This window comes from Hemiscyllium ocellatum, chromosome 24 (genome assembly GCF_020745735.1).
Source record: "Hemiscyllium ocellatum isolate sHemOce1 chromosome 24, sHemOce1.pat.X.cur, whole genome shotgun sequence".
Taxonomy (NCBI): domain Eukaryota; kingdom Metazoa; phylum Chordata; class Chondrichthyes; order Orectolobiformes; family Hemiscylliidae; genus Hemiscyllium; species Hemiscyllium ocellatum.
In genome coordinates, this window is record NC_083424.1 from 29,749,407 (window position 1) to 29,769,997 (window position 20,591).

The window sequence follows — 20,591 nt, forward strand, 5'->3', positions numbered from 1 at the left end:
GTAGTTGACATAAGGTTGGAATCAGTGATGTATAAGGTTTGGGTCAGTGCAATGGTCTTTAACAAGCACGTGGACCATATGAAACCATGAACTCTTAAATGGTGTGGGAGCAAAATGTGTTCTGACCTTAGAACAGTTAGAAAGGCTGCAAGGACCCTGAGGTTCACCCTACAGGTAAGCATGGGTCTTCTGAAATTAAGATGAAAATCACAGATGTTACTGCATCAATGCCTTTGGGAGCAGAAGAGTGAATTCCTATGAAGGCATTCCTGGCACAAAAGATGAGCTTGTGTGCGTTACATTCTTGCCGTATCAGATGCTGATCAGAAGAATCTGATCCAATGCTAAAATGCCCCAGGAGGCTCTCCAAGAAAAAAGACCGGCCGATGTCCTTGGACTCAGGGAGGGATGTAGCGATTGTAACAAGATTAGCTAGCTGAACAACAAGATAAAAGTTCTCTGATTGAAATGGATTTATGGCCCCAATCAGGGAGACCTGGCTGGCAGACCTAAAGAGGAGTGAGAGATTGACACTGGATGTAGACTCTGATGAGTCTGTGCCAGAGGCAAGGACTTTCCAAGTATAAATAAAGGATGACTTCATGACAGGATTCTGATCTCTGAGGAATGATTTTGTTAAGGTTGTACATTTGTAAATCTTTCCTTCTCATATGTCTCCTGACTCTTCAAAAGTAATAGCTATAGTAGAAACTGATAACATTGAAAGCAATGTTTCTAGAGACCCCATCTGCCTGACTATAGACAAGCTGAGCTATGCATTAAATTTGTTTTGATTGTAAAGAATTGTTTTCATAGTATGGTGAACAGTATTTCTGAGTATTTTAATTTATTTTTCTTAATTTATTTTGGAAAATGCAAGTATTCATTGTTTTAAATGAAATAGAGCGGAAGTAAAGAAAAGTTCTGGACTGTTCTTTAGACTTGAAGCCCTGCTCCAAACCTTGCAGCCTATGAGCAACATTCTGTTATTATACTGTTGCCATTCTCTCCATACACTCCATGCCTCCTCCAATAAGTCTTGAGATGCACTTCCAACCACAAGCCCTTCTCAAATTTTTGGACATCACTTTTATATTGGAAATGCATAAATGGAAGGTGAAGGTGAGAGAGAAAGAAAGAATGAGCATGCTTGATAGTTTTGAAGGACTCTGGATAAGTTATAGGGGGATGGTGAAATGATAATATGGTGATAGATACATCTGCAGCTGTGCCCCATATTCTTCTGTCCTATTCTTTTCTTCCCTTCCCTGCTCCATTCCTATGTTCCCAGAATTCTCAACTAGGGAATTCATGTTTGGTCACTCTGTGAATGAATAGTTGCCCTGTACTCTTGACCCCATAACTCTCAATTCTTCCAGATAGTGAGATTTATTTAGCAATCCTTTTGAACCCTGGGATCTTATTCAAATTCCTCATATTTGACTACCAAACTCATGCCACCATATCTTGGGTTTTCTACCCAATGTTCTTGTATACCTTGGGTTTCCATGTATGCTTGTGAATCATTGTTCATCATAATATTGTTAGAGATTAGATCTACTGACTCATTTGATCTGCTACTGATTTGATGTTTCTGTTTCATTAATTATTTATCGTTTGTGTTTTTTCTTTTTCTTACAGCAATTGAGAAAATGGACTTTGATACAACAAAAGCAGTAAGACCTCAAGACTTTTAAATGCTATAATGCTACCTCTTAATATGGCAGGAAAGTCTATTGTGGCACTAGTTTTGAAATTTGTTTTTTTTTCTCTTTAGCTAAAGGAACAGATCAAGATCAAATATGTTCACACTGAGGATAAACACACAGATGGCTGTAACCATGCAGTGATTGACAGTTTCAAAAATGTGAAACTGCTAGTTGGGGTAAATTGTTCCTTTCATAAATTTTGCAAATGATTTGCCATTGTTTACAAAATCTAAATCATGATTTTTTTTAATACTAGTATTGAGAATTGCATTTTTAACTGCTGAAATGTGTGTTAAACCACTCCCAATTAACTTGCCTAGTACGGGTATGTTCTGTGTAAATGAGATGGGTTGAATATGTAATTATAAGGATACAATAGTATTCGTAGGTAATTCAGGGTTTATAACACAACTTTAGCAATTTAACAATTAAAATGGAGTCTTGTTTGATCTGATTTGTTCTTGTTAAGAGCACTGTTTACGTTTTTTTATGGATATAATGTCTAAATTCTTGATTATTGTGATAGACTTCCAGTTCTTACATTAAGTTTGTGGACAATTGAAGTTGCTATGCACTTCTGTATTCGAATGAGAACCCTATTATTTAAAAGCATTGTCCTATTGGAATTTGGCAAGGGTTCTCCAAATCATGCACTGTAACTATGATGGAAGATCTGCAGATATTCTTTGTACCATTTGTCTGGTGGTTTTGCATTATTAAAAGCAAATAGTTAAAACTCCACAGATGTTTAACCATTTTGGTTTACAAAGTTGGAGTACTTAAGTGATGAAGTGTGAAGGATTTATGCTAACCAAAAGGCATCTTTTATACATCAGGAGTGTAACGATGCTGCTCCTTTAATAAAGTTATTCTGTCCTTTTTTTTGAGGGGTCGTAAAGGTAGAGGTGCTAAAACGTCTGTATTGGCCAATTTAATAATGGCTAACAGGTGATGCCTACGTCAACAATTAGAAAAAGACTTTCAGTTTTTTCCTCTTTCCTCTGCTTTTAATCGTAATTCAAACTGTTTCATTTTTCTTTCTCTTTCTTTTTTCTTTTGCCTTTAACACAAGCTGCTTCATTTTAAATTGAATTTTAGCTATCCCAAGATTCCGATGGCAATTCCAGCAAATTTAAATGCTGAAGTATTGCTGTCATTATCCCTCCTTACCGACAAAGGTAACTCCAACTCTAGCTTGACTGACAATTCCTGTAGCTTTGCCTTGTTCACCTTTTGTAAAACCCCCAAAGTCACTTCTTCCACTACCAGAACACTCTCTTAATGACTGAAAGAGCCATTACTACACCAAGCACTATTTAAACCAATCAAATTCAATAGCCGGAACAAAAGACACTAACACCTAGCACTCACTGCCTTTGAGTCCAACAACCAAAATTGGAATTATAGAACAAATCCTGCAAGGAGCCCCCAATCTGTTGTGGACCAGGCCAGACCTCTTCAAAACATTTTTAAAATGGGTAACCCAGAACCTAACTTTTCTAGTAGTTTTGAGCAGGTGTAAGGTGAATATTCCAGGAGCATTGCAGCTGGCCAAATTACTTGGTTTTAAACAAAACATAATTTATTACACACAAACAAAAAAAAAACCAAATTTAGAATAACATAACTAGTTGAAAACCCAGCCAACACGAAAATGCAATTTAACAAACCCTTGCCAAAGTCCAATTTCCTGCAGCATCCCATAAACACACCCCTTGGCAAAAAGGTAAATTCAAAGACAGGTTCTTTTAGGAGGAAAATGTAAGTGAGTAAGGATCAGCATGGAACTGTTTCTTTGGGTTCCCAGCTAAAACTAACCCAAAACTAGAAACAACCCTGAACTGGGGGAACTGGCCACTCCCTTTTCATTGTATGAGTATTTTAAGAAATAACTTGAAAGCCTTTTCTGAATGTTGACTGAGACAGCATCTGTTAGTCATTAAAATAGTCAGTTCAGAAATTTCATCACCTCTGCCTATACAACTCCTTTCAAAAATAAAATCAAGGACAGAATAACCTTGTTAAAGGAGCAGCATCATCACAGGAGCAGAAAAGAATTTCAGGAGAGACAGTTTGTGTTGAATGTTCTGACTAATGAGAATACCTTCTCGATTTACCTACATATAGATTTTGATGGCTAATTTCAACTTAATATTTTTATTTAATAAATTAAAAACTAGTGATTTTTGCAAGGTTTGTGAAGGTTTGTAGCTCAGGTTGAGGTTTAGGGTGTAGGTTTGCTCGCTGAGCTGTAGGTTTGATATCCAGACGTTTCATTACCTGGCTAGGTAACATCATCAGTGGCGACCTCCAAGTGAAGCGAAGCTGTTGTCTCCTGCTTTCTATTTATATGTTTGTCCTGGATGGGGTTCCTGGAGTTTGTGGTGAATGTCATTTCCTGTTCGTTTTCTGAGGGGTTGATAGCTGGCATCTAGATCTATGTGTTTGTTTATGGCTTTGTGGTTGGAGTGCCAGGCCTCTAGGAATTCTCTGGCATGTCTTTGCTTAGCCTGTCCCAGGATAGATGTGTTGTCCCAGTCGAATTGGTGTTTTTTTTGCATCTGTGTGTAGGGCTACGAGGGAAAGAGGGTCGTGTCGTTTTGTGGCTAGCTGGTGTTCGTGTATCCTGGTGGCTAACTTTCTTCCTGTTTGTCCTACGATGTGTTTGTGGCAGTCCTTGCATGGAATTTTGTAGATGATGTTGGTTTTGTCCATGGGTTGTACTGGGTCTTTTAAGTTTGTTAGTTTTTGTTTGAGAGTGTTGGTGGGTTTGTGTGCTACTAGGATTCCGAGGGGTCTTAGTAGTCTGGCTGTCATTTCTGAAACTTCTTTGATGTATGGTAAGGTATGGTTAGGGTTTCTGGCTGTGTTTGGTCTGCTTGTTGTGGTTTGTTCTTGAGTAATCTGCGGACTGTCCTTTTTGAGTATCCGTTCTTCTCGAATACGTTATGTAGGTGGTTCTCCTCTGTTTTCCGAAGTTCGTCTGTGCTGCAGTGTGATGTGGCTCGTTGGAATAGTGTTCTGATACAGCTTCGTTTGTGTGTGTTGGGATGGTTGATGGTTTAGTTAAGTATTTGGTCAGTGAATTTGCCAGAGAATTCCTAGAGACCTGGCACTTCAACCACAACGCCATAAACAAACACATATATCTAGATACCATCTATCAACCCCTCAGAAAACGAACAGGAAATGACATCACCACAAACTCCAGGAACCCCGTCCAGAACAAACATATAAATAGAAAGCAGGATATAACAGCTTTGCTTCACTTGGAGGTCGCCACTGATGATGTTTCATTACCTGGCTAGGTAACATCTGGATATCAAACCTACAGCTCAGCGAACAAAGCTACACCCCAGAAACTAGTGAATAATTTGCACGGTTTCTCAGAATGTTGAAGTGTTCATACAATTGGTTTTTTTGGTATCTATATTTCTTTAAAAATAGAAAAATTCCTTTTTTTGTTTTGCAATGCAAAGGCACAGCACCTGAATATGTTCCCAGAGTGCACTTGCTACTGTGAAACAGAATGCTTAGGCTGATAATGGCATGTAACATTTGTGTGGCGCAAAAGGCAATCTCCAATAAGACACATTCTAACCACAATCCTTAGGCATTCATTGGTGTCACCATCACTGAATCCCCCACTATCAAAATCCTTGTGTTTACCATTGACCAGAAATTCAACTGGACTCTCAACATAAACACTGGTTACAAGAGGGGATGCGATAACGTCGTAGTATTATTGCTGGACTGTTAATCCATAGATCTAACTAATGTTCCAGGGACCGGGGTTTGAATCACATCATGGCAGATAGTTGAATTTGAATTAATAAACATCTGGAACTAAGAGTCTAATGATGACCATGAATTCAATGTCAATTATCGGCAAAACACATCTGGTTCACAAATATCCTTTAAGAAAGGAAACTGTCGCCTTTACCTAGTCTGGCTTATATGTCGCACAGTACAGCAATATGGTTGACAGTTAACTGCTTTCCAGGCAATTAGGAATGTCCATTTATGCTGGCTTAGCCAGTGATGCCCTCATCCCGTGAGTGAATAAAAAAAGCAAGTCAGAGGCTAGGAATACTGTAACAAGTAACACGAGTCCTGACTCCCGAAATGTTTCCATTATCTGTAAGGCATAAGTCGGGAGTGTGATGGAATGGCCCCCACTTCCCTAGATGAGTGCAGTTCCAACAACACTCAAGTAGCTTGACACCATCCAGGACAAAGCAGCCTGCTTGGTTGGCACCACAACCATAAGCATCCACTCCCTGCACCATCGACGTTCAGCAGCAGTATGTAATATCAATAAGATTTACTGAAGATTCTAAGACAGCACCTTCCAAGCCCACCATCCCTTCCATCCAGGAGGACAAGGGAAGCAGATACATGATAACACTACCACCTGCAAGTTCCCCTCCCAGTCACTCACTATCCTGACTTGGAAATATGTTGTCATTCCTTCACTGTCACTGGATCAAAATCTTGGAATTCTCTTCCTTAAGAGCATGTGAGTCCACCTACATCATGGGGACTCCAGCAGTTCAAGATGGTAGCTCACCACCACCTTTTTGAGCGCAATTAAGAATGGGCAAAAAATGTTGGACAGCCAGTGACTTCCACACTGTACACAAATGAATAAAAAAGTTAGTGCCCTCTGTGTAAGAGAAAAGTATACACGAATAAGCTGTATCCATTTTATTGTTTGTTTACTTTTTCTGTTTTGAAGTTTTGTAATAACATGCTTTTATGTCTCCACTTGGGTATATCACAATGGTAGGATGTTTCTCCCTCTTGAATTAGCAGGCTAATTGATACAATTGCCAAAATATTGGGCTAGTTGCCAGCAGGGAGATGACCAACTGCTTCTTTCACTTCAGGAGCATTTCTGCTCCTTTAGGCTTTTTTGCTGTTCATCCAGCAGCCTGCTTCTTTGAAGTGGCATTGTTCTGCTCAGTAGCTGCTGGCCTTTGGCTGGCAACTTCAGGCAGGGTGGGACGTTGTTATTGTGGGGAATTGTTGACTGAGAAACCTGCTGCTTCATCAACCTGTGTGCCTAATTGGCACTTTATCTGGTGAGCTTTTTTATTGATTGTATATGGGGGTGTCTTACCTGCTCCCAGGCATGTGCAAAATAAAGTGGATATCATGCCCAATTTAACAGAAATTAATGTACGCAATATGCAAAAGAGCATATGTTATGTATGACATGCCTTTGTAATCTCAAGCATAGTTCTTGTATTATCAAGGCAACATTGTTTGACTTTATTATTTTTGTTACCCTAGTTAATAAAACTGTTCAAAAGAGAGAAACTATTTTGTTCACATCTTATAGGGCACAGGTGACTACGTACTATCAACATGGAACATAACTGCGCAGAAAGATCTAGAAGTCAACAATATGATTGACTCATCCATACTGAAAGGTAAATGTGAAATTTGAACATTGAGAATCATCAGTTCAGCAAATCTTTGTTACAATTGCTTTGTGATAACATTTACAGGCCCTTTATATTATGCAACCTATTATTTGTGGTGGTTGCTGCTGGTCCCGGGCTTTCTGATGACTTTTTTCTTCAGTTTCTTTGCACCTTCATTGTACTGTGGCCACAATAACCCCTGTTGTGGTTCTGTTCGCCGAGCTGGAAGTTTTTGTTGCAAACGTTTCGTCCCCTGGCTAGGAGACATCATCAGTGCTCTGGAGCCTCCTGCGAAGTGCCTCTGATGTTTCTTCCGGTATTTATAGTGGTCTGTCCTTGCCGCTTCCGGGTGTCAGTTTCAGCTGTCCGCTGTAGTGGTTGGTATATTGGGTCCATATTGTGCCTTCATTTGTGCCTTCAAATGTACTTTCATCTCCAACTTAATGTTGCGTTCCCCCCCGCCACTATTTTCGCCTCTGCATCTCAGCATGCTGCTTCCGATCCCCACCAGTATACTGCCTCTAACTTGCACACCACATCAGTGGCCCTGATTAATTCCCCCTCCCCTCTACTTTCAGTGAACAAATCTACAGGACTGCCCGTTGCCACCCCTGTGACCAACCTGGAAAGCGAGTCGGTGCTGATCTCTGTTCGCTCCTTAATTAATTGGATGGGATTTACTGAATTGGTTGCACTGGACGTACAGGACTGACACACCCAAACCCCTGGATTGAGATTAGATGATGCCTTTGATAGATTGTGGCCGGAATTCCTTCATGACACTCTCCTTTAAATTGACTGAGATATGACCATTTGGTTGAAGTTCATTCAATGTGTTTGCCAGGGCTGCTGGGAATTGTCATTACCTAGTTTCATCTGCTGCTTGGGAAAATAACAAACAGCACATAAAATAAGATGGATTAATTAATATAAGATATTAATAAATGCAAATAGGTGTTTTGCTACTCATTGGCAAGATTCTTTTCTTGCCGTTAAAGCCTTGGATCGAAAATGGGACGTAGTTAAGACCATAGTCCCAAGCTGCTTTATAGCTAATGAAGTACTTTTAAGTATAGTCACTGTTATAATACAGGAATCATGGCAGCCAAATTGCACATAGCAACTTCATACAAACAGCAACGTGGTCGCGATTGGATAATCTCAAAATCTCATCCAAAGGATAACACCTTCAACAGTGCACTCTAGAAAGAAAGATTGTGAAGGATAAAACTGGAATTGATTTTTGCATGCTTTTTAATGAATTTTATTGACAACATAATGTAACCTAACCCAACATGCACAGTTTCAGCCTGTTACTATTTATAGGTGTACAGTTAATCCCCAGTTAATTACCATCACCTGCATTTAAATAATTAACAGATTCCCTTTTTTAAAAAATCAAAATTAGAATTCATAAGTACAACCAATATTTCAAAACAAACTGAATACATTTCTAGAATGCATAACTTGATGTAGTAGTGTAGCGATGAACAGTTTCTTGTAGACCAGAGGGAAGTCTGTGTGCAGAGAATATTTAAAATTTCCCATTGATAAATATGGTAACAAAGTGAACTGCTGATATGATGAGTATCAGTGTATTTAGTGTCCCAGATCAGATGATATCTGACAATGGACATTGGTCCACTTTCAAAGCATTTCCAGATGTGTACTGTGCAGAGCGACCCATATCACATTGTCACCTAACTATTCATGCTCAAACAGTCTAACAACACATGTTATGTACTACTTGTTATGACATGAAGACAGACAGCTGAACCAAATCAGCTTTTCTACCTTTTATATTAGCAATACAGTATAATTAAAATCTTCAAACATCATCAAAATTGACCCCAGTAGTTCCTAACTAGACTTTTTAAAATAACCAATCGCAAACTCTGCAAATAATGAATTCTCAAGATCGGTTTGTAGCTTAAAAGACTTAACAGGTTAATGACAATAAATTACTTTAATAATGCAAAATAAAATAACAAAGTAGTACACTTGATATCAGTGTTTAAATTTAATTACCTTTGTTTTCAGCCCCATTCCCACAAAAGACAAACAATAAAACAATTAAATGATAAAGAAAATATCAAAACCAGCCTAGTTGATTAGATGGTTTTCATGATGATTTGTTCCACAGATATTTATGATTATTTCTTGGTTGATTTTCTGAAGTTGTTAATGGCCACTTTTTTAAGTTCACTTAGAAGAAGTCAGTGACACGTATGAATTAGTTTCTATTCTCTGAACTTCCACTAACTGAGTTTAGGTGTAGAGCTTCCCGATATTCATGCTATCACATCAGTAGCCAAACTCTTTCTTCCAGAAAACAGCCCAAAACCCAGTTCAAATTTTTGCTCTCTTCTCGTCAAATTGACTGTTTCCCCACAAGTCCAATTACTCCAGTCAACATCTGCCATCTGCTTGTACATAAAGTCTCTTATAGACTTTTGGAACCAATTCTCAGGTACTGACCTCATTAATGGCCAACATCTGATAACTGTTTAAACTTACTGCTCTAGTGTCGAAGCTGAGCCTGCTGAACCTTTCGATCAATATCCAACCTGCACTTAAATCCAGGCCTGGCATCTCAAACACACCACAGATTGTTTGTTCTGCTTCTTTTTAAAATAAGCTGCTGCCCACAGTTCAAAGGTCATTTTCAGCTCACAGTTTCAGTCCACAGTTCCAAAACAAAATTGATAAAAGAAAAAAAATAATGAAACATCTGCAAGGGTTCTAACATATTAAATAAGTGATCATTAAGTGTTGATCAAATAAAACAAGATATGTTGTGGTTCTGCTCGCCGAGCTGGAAGTTTTTGCTGCAAACGTTTCGTTCCCTGGCTAGGGAACATCATCAGTGCTGTTGGAGCCTCGTGTGAAGCGCTGCTTTGATGTTTCTTCCGGTATTTATATTGGTTTGTTCTTGCCGCTTCCGGGTGTCAGTTTCAGCTGCAGTGATTTGTATGTGGGGTCCAGGTCGATGTGTCTGTTGATGGATGTTCTTGCCGTTTCCGGGTGTCAGTTTCAGCTGTAGTGGTTTGTATATGGTGTCCAGGTCAATGTGTCTGTTGATGGAGTTTGGAGATGAATGCCATGCTTCTAGGAATTCTCTGGCTGTTCTCTGTCTGGCTTGTCCTATGATAGTGGTGTTTTCCCAGTCAAATTCAAGTTGCTGGTTGTCTGAGTGTATGGCTACTAGAGATAGCTGGTCGTGTCGTTTTGTGGCTAGCTGATGTTCATGGATGCGGATTGTTAGCTGTCTTCCTGTTTGTCCTATATAGTGTTTTGTGCAGTCCTTGCATGGTATTTTGTAAACTATGTTAGTTTGGCTCATGCTGGGTATGCCACAACCAAAAGGACTAGCCACTCTACCATACGTCAGGAGCGTCTCAGAACTGACAGCCAGACTACTGCGACCCTTAGGACTCATAACAGCACACAAGCCAACATCCACGCTCAGACAACAACTCACTAGAACAAAGGACCCAATACCCAGCATGAGCCAAACTAACGTAGTTTACAAAATACCATGCAAGGACTGCACAAAACACTATATAGGACAAACAGGAAGACAGCTAACAATCCGCATCCATGAACATCAGCTAGCCACAAAACGACACGACCAGCTATCTCTAGTAGCCATACACTCAGACAACCAGCAACATGAATTTGACTGGGAAAACACCACTATCATAGGACAAGCCAGACAGAGAACAGCCAGAGAATTCCTAGAAGCATGGCATTCATCCCCAAACTCCATCAACAGACACATTGACCTGGACACCATATACAAACCACTACAGCTGAAACTGACACCCGGAAACGGCAAGAACATCCATCAACAGACACATCGACCTGGACCCCACATACAAATCACTGCAGCTGAAACTGACACCCGGGAGCGGCAAGAACAAACCAATATAAATACCGGAAGAAACATCAAAGCAGCGCTTCACACGAGGCTCCAACAGCACTGATGATGTTCCCTAGCCAGGGAACGAAACGTTTGCAGCAAAAACTTCCAGCTCGGCGAGCAGAACCACAACAACGGATACCCAAGCTACAAATCTTCAATCAGATTTTAAAACAAGATATTTTGGAATTCAATGTACAGTTCTTGTTATGATATTATTATGTTGGAAAGGGTGCAGAAAAGATTTATGAGGATGTTACCGAGACTGAAGAATTTGGTTTATAAGGAGGGGCTAGATAGTCTGGGACTTTTTTCCCTGGAGTGTAAGAGGTTGAGTGGTGACCTTTATAGAGGTTTATAAAATCAAGAGGTGTGAAGATAAGGTGAATATCAAAGATCCTTTCCCTGGATAGGGGAATTCAAAACTAGAGGGCATAGTTCTAAGATGAGAGGGGAAAGATTTAAAAGGGACTGAGAGGCAACTTTTTCACACAGGTAATTGTACATAAATGGGATGAACTGACCGAGGAATTGGTACATGCAGGTGTAGTTACAACTTTTAAAAGATATTTGGACAGATACATGAATAGCCAAGGTTTAGATGGAAATGGTCCAAACGCAGGCAAATGGGACTAGTTTTGGGAACCTGGTCGGCATGGTTGAGTTGAATCGAAGGGTCTGTTTCCATGTTGTGTGACTGAAAGACCTCCATATTTTTAGGAAGCATTATATTCAGAAACTGTGCCTTGAGGACCATGAACAATTTCTTTGGAAGTATGTTTCTTTGGAGCAATCAAAAAGTCTATTATTTGCATCCACTCATTTAATTTGAGAAATTTGGCTTATATCCACCAACAGGAAAATCCACATCAACATCGATATCTTCAAACATCTATTCTAATGTTGGAAAATGATCAAACTTCCTCATAAGTTCCACTCCTTTGACTAATCTTGTGGTGTTGATTTTTTTTTCACTAAAGAAGCATCTAGTTCATTCACTGGGTCCTCAGTAGATACTTTAAGTACTTCTTGTTAACCAACTGGTGGAAACTCAAATTAGGATGTATCTGACTTCTAAGACATGACAGGAAATAAAGGGTGATAGTTTGGTTAGTGTACTTTTATAATTCAGTTTAAGATCTGTATGTGAATTATGCTACTGCTGTATACATTCTTCAACTTGAAACTAGTGTGCATAGATTGAAGTCTGTCAATATATCCTCACAATCTGAGGGTACAGGATAAGGCATTAAGGACTGTGATGAGGAGAATCTTGTTCCCTCGGATTGGTGAGCCAGTGGAGTTCTTTGTTACAAAAAACAGTTGATGTCAAAACATTAGAAGTTTTCAAGGAATTAGTTCTTCGGCCTAAAGGGATCAAAGCACATGGAACAAAAGCGGAAACAGGGCACAGAGTTGGAAGATCATATTGAACAATAAAGCAGGTTCAATCGCTGAATGGCCTACTCCCATTTCTATTTTCTATGTTTCTAATGTGATTACAACTACGTTCTCGCTCAAGCACTAAATCTTACCAATGTTTTTGAATATAATCACTCTTAGACTATTTGGTATAATCTGTAAATTTAAACTTGCCAATTTTTCTTTCACAATCAAATTAGGCAGTGTATAACTTGAAGACATGAATAAAAAGTGCTCTCTTCGGACCAGTTAGTGTACCTTTGTTCCAAATGTATCAAAGTTACTCCTGTTTCAGTAATATGAACTTCTATGTCCAACCATATCACAACACCTTCCACCGCTTCCCCCCCATTCCTATATCCTTTTATGAGTGATGGTCATTGCTTTGTGGAAATGCTGATCTGAATAACACCTTTCAATAATCAAAAATAATTTCTTGCTCCAACCTAATTTGAATACTGACTATTTAACACCAGAAAAAGGTCTGATTTAAGTAAGCAGTTAGAAATTGAGAAAAGTGGACTGTTTGATCATTTGACAAGATTGAAATGGCTGGACCTCATTTTGTCCAACATTTCAGTTTGCAGAGCAGGAAGGGATACACCTTTCATTGAAAATGTACATGTACCATTCATTAAGAATGCATAATCTGTATGTTTTTAATTTTAGATGTGAAGAAATGTCAAATTGTTGGGAGTGCGATATTTATCTTGGATGATACTGTAAGTTCAACTCTGTTTTATGACAGAATTTAAAAGAAAAAATAATCACCGAAACATTCTAACTGGCTTTCACTTTTTGGTTCAGAATTGTCTCAGTATGTGGGATGCATATGCTTTTGTTATGGTCTGGTACTGGCCATCAGTTCACATCCAGGATTTCTTGCTGACTGCAGAGGGAGATTCTTCTGCCATGAACAAGTAAGAGAAGTTTTGAATTGTTATAATAAAACAGCCCTTTCTTCTTTTAAAATTTTAGTTATTCATATTAATTTGACAATTTGCTTCAATTGTTTACTTTCCATGGAAAAGGGATTTACATTTAATCAATTTAGCCAGAAAATTTAAGGAAGAATTAAAAACATCCAACAGATTTAAAAAGTACATATTTTCAACAATATCTTGATTGGATCAGTTTAAGTGCAGGTGAAATGAATTGGGAATGAAATTGAATTGTGTGAAAAGATTGGACTTCATGAAACACTCACTTTTTCTATTCATTTCCGTTCACAGCATTTTGGCAAGAATTCAGCTGATATAAAACAGTGGGCTGAAGTTTTTAATTGGCTAACTGTTAGTGTTGTTGAGGATTTCTGTCTGTGAGGGTTGGGTCATTTTTTAACTGCATCTTACAAAATTTGCCTCATTAACTACTGATACCAATCCTATAGTGCCCCACGTTGATTTTAGTTCCATTCTACCAATTGATTTACCTTGACCAACTTACCACTATCAGGATATCCTGGAATTGTTTGTCATCTCTGGAACTGGCACCATCTTTTAAAAAGCCATTATAAACCTGGACTGAAATGACTGGACCTCATTTTGTCCAACATTTCAGTTTGCAGAGCAGAAAGGGAAACACCTTTCACTGAAAATTATATGTGCCATTCATTAAGAATGCATAATCTGTATTCATAGAACATTACAGTGCAGTACAGGCCCTTCGGCCCTCGATGTTGCCGTGTGAACCCAATCTGAAGCCCATCTAACCTATACTGTTCCATTCTCGTCCATATACCTATCCAATGACCATTTACATGACCATAAAGTTGGCTAGTCTTCAACTGTTGCAGGCAGTACGTTCCACACCCCTACTACTCTGAGTAAAGAAACTCTGATATCTGTCCTGTATCTATCACCCCTCAATTTGAAGCTATGCCCCCTCATCCTAGTCATTACCATCCTAGGGAGAAGGCTCTCACTGTCCTCCCAATGTAACTCTTTGATTATCTTATGTCTCAATTAAATCACCTCTCAACCTTCTTCTCTCTAACGAAAACATCCTCAAGTCCTTCAACCTTTCCTCATAAGACTTTTCCTCCATATCAGGCAACATCCTAGTGAATCTCCTGTGAACCCTTTTCAAAGCTTCCACATCCTTCCTATAACGCGGTGATCAGAACTGCACGCAATATTCCAGTTGTGGCTGCACCAGAGTTTTGTATCGCTGCAGCATGACCCCATGGCTCCAAAACTTGATCCCTCTACTAATAAAAGCTAATACACCATATGCCTTCTTATCAGCCCTATCAACCTGGATGGCATCTTTAAGGGATCTGTGCATATGGATATCGAGGTCTCTCTGCTCATCTACACTACCAATCTACACTTACCATTAGCCCAGTACTCTGCATTCCTGTTACAACTTTCAAAGTGAATCACCTCACACTTTTCTGCATTAAACTCTGTTTGCCACCTCTTGGCCCAGTTCTGCAGCTTAGCTATGTCCCTCTGTAATGTTGATCGTCTAGAGCAGCCCTGCACAGTTCCTGACATTTTCCCCCCACCAAATATGGTCGAGAAGCGAAAACTGGCATTCAGCTTTGCTGGCAGGACCTAGGACCTCAAAATCCTGCTTAACTGGGTGTTTCAGAGGCAGGGCGTCCTCTTTCCACCAACCAGGAGAGGAGGCCAGAACACCAGACGACAGCTTGCCTAGTCCAAGTTAATGCACTCTCAGCCATCTGGAGGAATGGGTTGTGAGAAAGTGATCGGTGGGGCTGATTGGTTTGGGAGTCGGAAGGAATGTGATGAGCTAGCTATCCACCATGTTTGTGTGTCTCGCCTCTTTATTAAAAAAAAATACCTGGTAGTGGGCAATAAAATCCAGTCTACAAATTCAGTTCCATAGAAACTCTTCTGCAGCATGTTTGTTTATTATCTGCACATAAATAATGTATTATTTTTCTCTTTCCTGACTATGGCAAGTTGTGCATTCCATCCATTCAAAGTATCATTAGGAGGGGAACCTTCAGGTGCAGAGACTCCAAGCTCGAGAGTTCCCTGCTTACACCCTTTTTGGTTTTGTGGCCACCCAAAAGTTCATGTGTAGCCCAAGCACAAATTGACTTTTTATGTGTATGGCCATTCAACAAAAAATATAAGGACCAAATGCTTGAATGAAATGCACACAACAGTAGAATGCCCTCCAATCCTTAAGTTAGCTCTTTTCTTAAAGCCCATCCTTTTTGATCAGCTTGCAGTATCGAATATTTTTTCCTCACTTTTTCTGTGTTAAAGGTGTTACTGATAAATGGAAGTTACTGTTAGTGGAGAAGCAATCAGTTATATTTATTAATTTTGTCTCCTCATAGACAAGGGAATGCAAACCTGAAACTTGTAGCTCTGACAACTTCAGTGAATAAACAGGTAATGTTTTTTTTCCCCCAATTACAGACCAGTTCTCCTAATGAATTATTGTTTCTATTGAGCAAAGCTGTAAACTTACCGGAATTAAGTTTTCCAAATCTGTTTAGTAGGATTTTTTTCTGTTCAGGAAGTTAGAGTTTTCAAACTCGAGTTAATTTTAAGGTTTAGTGCAAAGTATTTGTTTTCTCTTGGCTCTGGTAGATGGGTATAATAAGCCATTAATATTGTATAAAGTAGACTAATCTCTGATTTTTTTTCACAGATGAGAAATATTATGGTGTATTCATTTCCCACAATGAAGCTACTATACTCTCTAGAAGTAGCAGATATTGCAGCTCTGGTTCAAACTGATATTGGTCAGGTAGGAGATAATTGTATACACATTTTTGATGGTTTGGAAAATTTGTTCACTTTTTGAAATAAATCTTAATAAAATAGTTTCTTACTTTGAGAAAATTTAAATTATTACCTTCTAAATTATTAAAATTACAGTTTTATAACAACATGAGAAAGAATAATAGTGAAATTGTTCAGGCAGTTAAGTTTTTATTATTTGAAAGCATAATTAGCAGACATTTTGTAAAAAGATTTATAGTACTATTAACATTTTTGCAATTATAATGCCATAGACTTTATTATATATTTAGATTAGATTAGATTACTTACAGTGTGGAAACAGGCTCTTCGGCCCAACAAGTCCACACCGACCCGCCGAATCACAACCCACCCATACCCCTACATATACCCCCTTACCTAACACTACGGGCAATTTAGCATGGCCAATTCACCTGACCCGCACATCTTTGGACTGTGGGAGGAAACCGGAGCACCCGGAGGAAACCCACGCAGACACGGGGAGAATGTGCAAACTCCACACAGTCAGTCGCCTGAGGCGGGAATTGAACCCAGGTAGAAATAACTTCTTTAGCAGTCACACTATAAATTAATATTGGAATTAAATTGTGTTGGCATTGCTAAACTTTTGTGGAGAGGAACCCTATTTTTTTTCTTCATTTGCTTCCCTGCCTTTCTTCTATATAGCCAATGGAGCTGAGATCCAGGATCCAGTGATGTGACAAATTCACATTTGTGTCTTGCCATGCAATGACTCAATTCATTTCAGCATCCATAATCATTTACCTAAAATCTGTTCAATGATTGCTTTGCTAACTCACTTGTACTGTTTCTGATACAGGATTCAATATATATTTTGGAAGGAGTTTCTGAAAATCAGAAAAGGTATAATAAATTTAGTGCTAAAAACATTGGAAGTCTTTCATGCTGTATTACATTTATGTATTATCAATTGAACAAAAATATTTGCGTTGTAATTTTTCAAAATATTGTATTCCATTGTATTTTAAACTTCATTATTAAATCTAGTTAGTTCTAGGTAGTTAATTCATGTTTTCTTGACTCGCAGCTCACTTAATGGAGTCATTTCTACAATAGCCATGAGATGCTTAACAGAAGCATTGCCAGAAAACAGGTAAAGAGTAAACTATAACAAGCTTACTCATGTCACTCATGTGAGAAATCACCTAAGTTGAACTTTCATTATTGTAGTTATTTTGCTTACGTTTTCCATTACTAAACGGGTTTCTTGATGCTGTTATTCTTTGGTCAAGGATATTTTAATTTTTCATGTTTACAATTTTCAATCATTCCTCACCTTCATATTATTAATCTTTGCCTTCTCTGCCTGCCCTTCACTTGCAGGACTTGCATGTACTTCCTTGTGTTTTGTCACTTTCGTGATTTTTAGAAATAAAATCTCTTCCTTTATGCTTTCCATTTTCTCTCTGCACATTTATTCTCTCTTTTGTATCCTTTTTCAAAGTCTGCTCCAAACATTATCTCGACTGAAACTACCTGAAGATTTTACATCTTGTGCTATAATAAAGACTCCAAACTATTTCATCAGATTTTGCAGCCTCATAAGATGTAATCTGATATCTTCTGTGCCAGAACCCCCCATAACTGTTCTTTTTTTTACCGTTGGGTGTAGATCATTCTTGACCTTGCCATTCTTGTCTACGTTACCTTTCAACTTCAAAATGCGCTGCAGAAGTTCACCAAAGCTTCTTAGACAGCAACTTCCAAGTCCACGGCTACTTCCATCTGGAAGGGTGTTCAACAGATACATGTAAATACTGCCACTGGCAAGTTCCCCTCCAAGTCACTGTCCATCCTGATGAAAATTTATAGCCATTCCTTAAGTATAGCTGGCTCAAAATCCTGGAACTGCGCCCCGAGCACCATTATTGGTCTACCTACAGCACATAATTTGAGGCAATTCAAGATAGAAATTCACCATCACTTTTGCATGGAGACAGGCAATAAATGCTGGCCAACCAGCGTCACCCACATCGTACATGTGAATAAAATAAAACTTCAACCCCAACACATTTAATTATGTACCAGCTTCAGCATTTAATAGCTCCTCATCTACACTCCCCTCTGCTGTTTGTGGATTCCTGGTCTATATTCCTACCATTTCAACTCTCTCACCTGGGTACTTCTCCACGCAAGCAAATGAGATACAGTTCTTGTCTGCTTATGTTCCCCATTTTCTGAGGAGGTGTTTGCATTTTGGATGTGAATCATTTGGAAGCTTGTGCTTGTGTACCAACTCTGTTTCACTGCTTTTTAGAGCTGATGGTCTCATGTTAGTTTATATTTAAAACCCAATTTTTCACATTATCTCTTTTTTTTTCCATTATCCAATGTTATTCTTTCTTAGTCCTTCCATTTACTTTACTAATAGCACAGCCAATTCCTTTGAATTCTTAGACATTTTCAATCACTTATCAGAAATTCTATCACATAGTCTAGCAAATGTTGCACTAAATTCCACATTTTGTTTTTATTTGCTCTGGTTCTACAACTGCTGCCTTTTTAGGTCTGAGGTTCATGCTTGAAATGTTGAACTCTCTGTTCTTGCCCCAAACCTTGATTGATTTGATCTTACTTAAGTCTTTTACTTGTGTTTTTTCCCCTTTTTGTTAATTAAATTGTGATTGGCTGTTGTGTTTTACATTTTGCATTCTGCTTCTAGACTAAGCCGCCTGCTTTATAAACACAAATTTGAGGAAGCGGAGAGATTCGCTATTCAATTTGCATTGGATGTTGAGGTAGGTTTCTGCCAAAATGGATACCAAGTAAAATATAAGCTCAGCTGAATTTCTGCAAATGATATCCTGCCCACTAACTGAAGTCAAACCAAATAATGGACATTTGGATCAAGCAAGTAACTACCTATGGGCCATATCCCTACTTGAGAAATAGAACAGGAAATAATTAAGTAAAAGCAAAACACTGCAGATTCTTGAGAACGGAAATAAAAACAAAATGCCTGGGAAATTGGTCTGTGGGGAGAGAAACACAACTGACTTTCAGAAGGAGAGTCACATTGGACATGGAACATGAACGCTGTTTCTCTCTCTGTAAATCCAGCCAGAAAAAAATATAAGGAATTGCTTGGTAGTACAGAACTTGAATGTTGCTGTCAAGAAAAGCACATTGCTGAAGCTTTTCATCTTACACTCCTCAGAACAAGTGCAAGAATACCAAACTTTGAGTGATTACTACAATTTAAACTACCGGAAAAATTGATACTTGTTGCTGGGAAGTCAACTCTGATTGATTGACAGAGAGGTTCTCATGGAGAAAGCATTATGGAAGTATAACTGAGTCGGTCTTGTGGTGCACTGAATTCCATAAAACCCAATATGAATATTGACTAGTGAAAATGGCATGTACAGATAGGAACAGAGAAACCATTAATAGATTTTTCAATGCATATCTTGAGGAAAAAGTCACTGCTTGATCTCAAGTGAATTTGAGAATGACAGAGTACATTAATACGTTTAAGGTGGTTCTTACAGATGCTGTAAGAATCCTTGCAGTTACCTAAAGAAAGATGCTGAAAGTATAATCTGTAAATTAGAACTATACATGGGACAGGAAGTTAGGTACCTGTTACTCATGAAAATTCACGGAAATACTTCATGAGTGCTAGTCCTTCCATGGCTACACCAGTTTTTTGGGTTTACACGATATCATTAAAATTGAACTTTACTTGCAAGTTGCTAGCCTCTAAGTTCTCTATGGTGCAGTGACACAGCCAAATATTAATGGCTTCATTCAGTGAAATGTTTGTAAGTAAGCTTGTTGAGAGTCTGTCAAGGTTTTCTCCATTACTGTCTACAGCAAGCCTCCTTTACCAGTTAGTATATACATTCAGATATATACATGTCAGCATTTTTTTAAAATCAGGCCCTGGCCATGTGCTAACTTTACAAGCTCACTGCATAAAAGAGTGCATGAAAGATATCCAGGATGACAACGATCAGATCATTGTTCATTGTGCAAGCTCACTAAAGGCTTTTTCAACCTGAAACATGCTCAGTCCATGTCAAATTACTCTGAAAAGGTAAAATAGCTTAACATTTGAACAGTATATCAAGCAACCATTTTCATATTCTTATTGTATTCTTGAATCACCAAGTGATATTTTTCACTAACAGATTGTTACCATCAGTCCAAAGGTCTGCCGTACAATTGAGCAATGTTGAGCATCTATTTCTCTTCCAGTGTAATGCCAGTTATGTAGATAATGTAATCATTGGCTGATGGAATCATATAACATATTCCTCTAGCTGCTAATAATAGGCAGATTACAAACTGGTTTCAGCCTGTGCTTGCAAAACCCAAAATAAAATATTTTCATTCCGTG

The 20,591-nt window shown here is 38.6% G+C and overlaps 1 protein-coding gene across 1 annotated transcript in view; it reads left to right on the plus strand.

Moving 5' to 3' along the window:
- The window catches only part of kntc1 (kinetochore associated 1), a 152,923-nt gene that overhangs the window by 23,039 nt on the left and 109,293 nt on the right, over positions 1–20,591 (plus strand). Inside the window, exons 7-16 of the mRNA XM_060843653.1 lie at positions 1,642–1,676; positions 1,778–1,885; positions 7,054–7,144; positions 13,152–13,204; positions 13,290–13,402; positions 15,799–15,853; positions 16,116–16,214; positions 17,049–17,092; positions 17,277–17,342; positions 18,912–18,987. Of these exons, the coding sequence (XP_060699636.1) occupies positions 1,642–1,676; positions 1,778–1,885; positions 7,054–7,144; positions 13,152–13,204; positions 13,290–13,402; positions 15,799–15,853; positions 16,116–16,214; positions 17,049–17,092; positions 17,277–17,342; positions 18,912–18,987 (740 nt within the window). The remainder of the gene's footprint in view (positions 1–1,641; positions 1,677–1,777; positions 1,886–7,053; positions 7,145–13,151; positions 13,205–13,289; positions 13,403–15,798; positions 15,854–16,115; positions 16,215–17,048; positions 17,093–17,276; positions 17,343–18,911; positions 18,988–20,591) is intronic.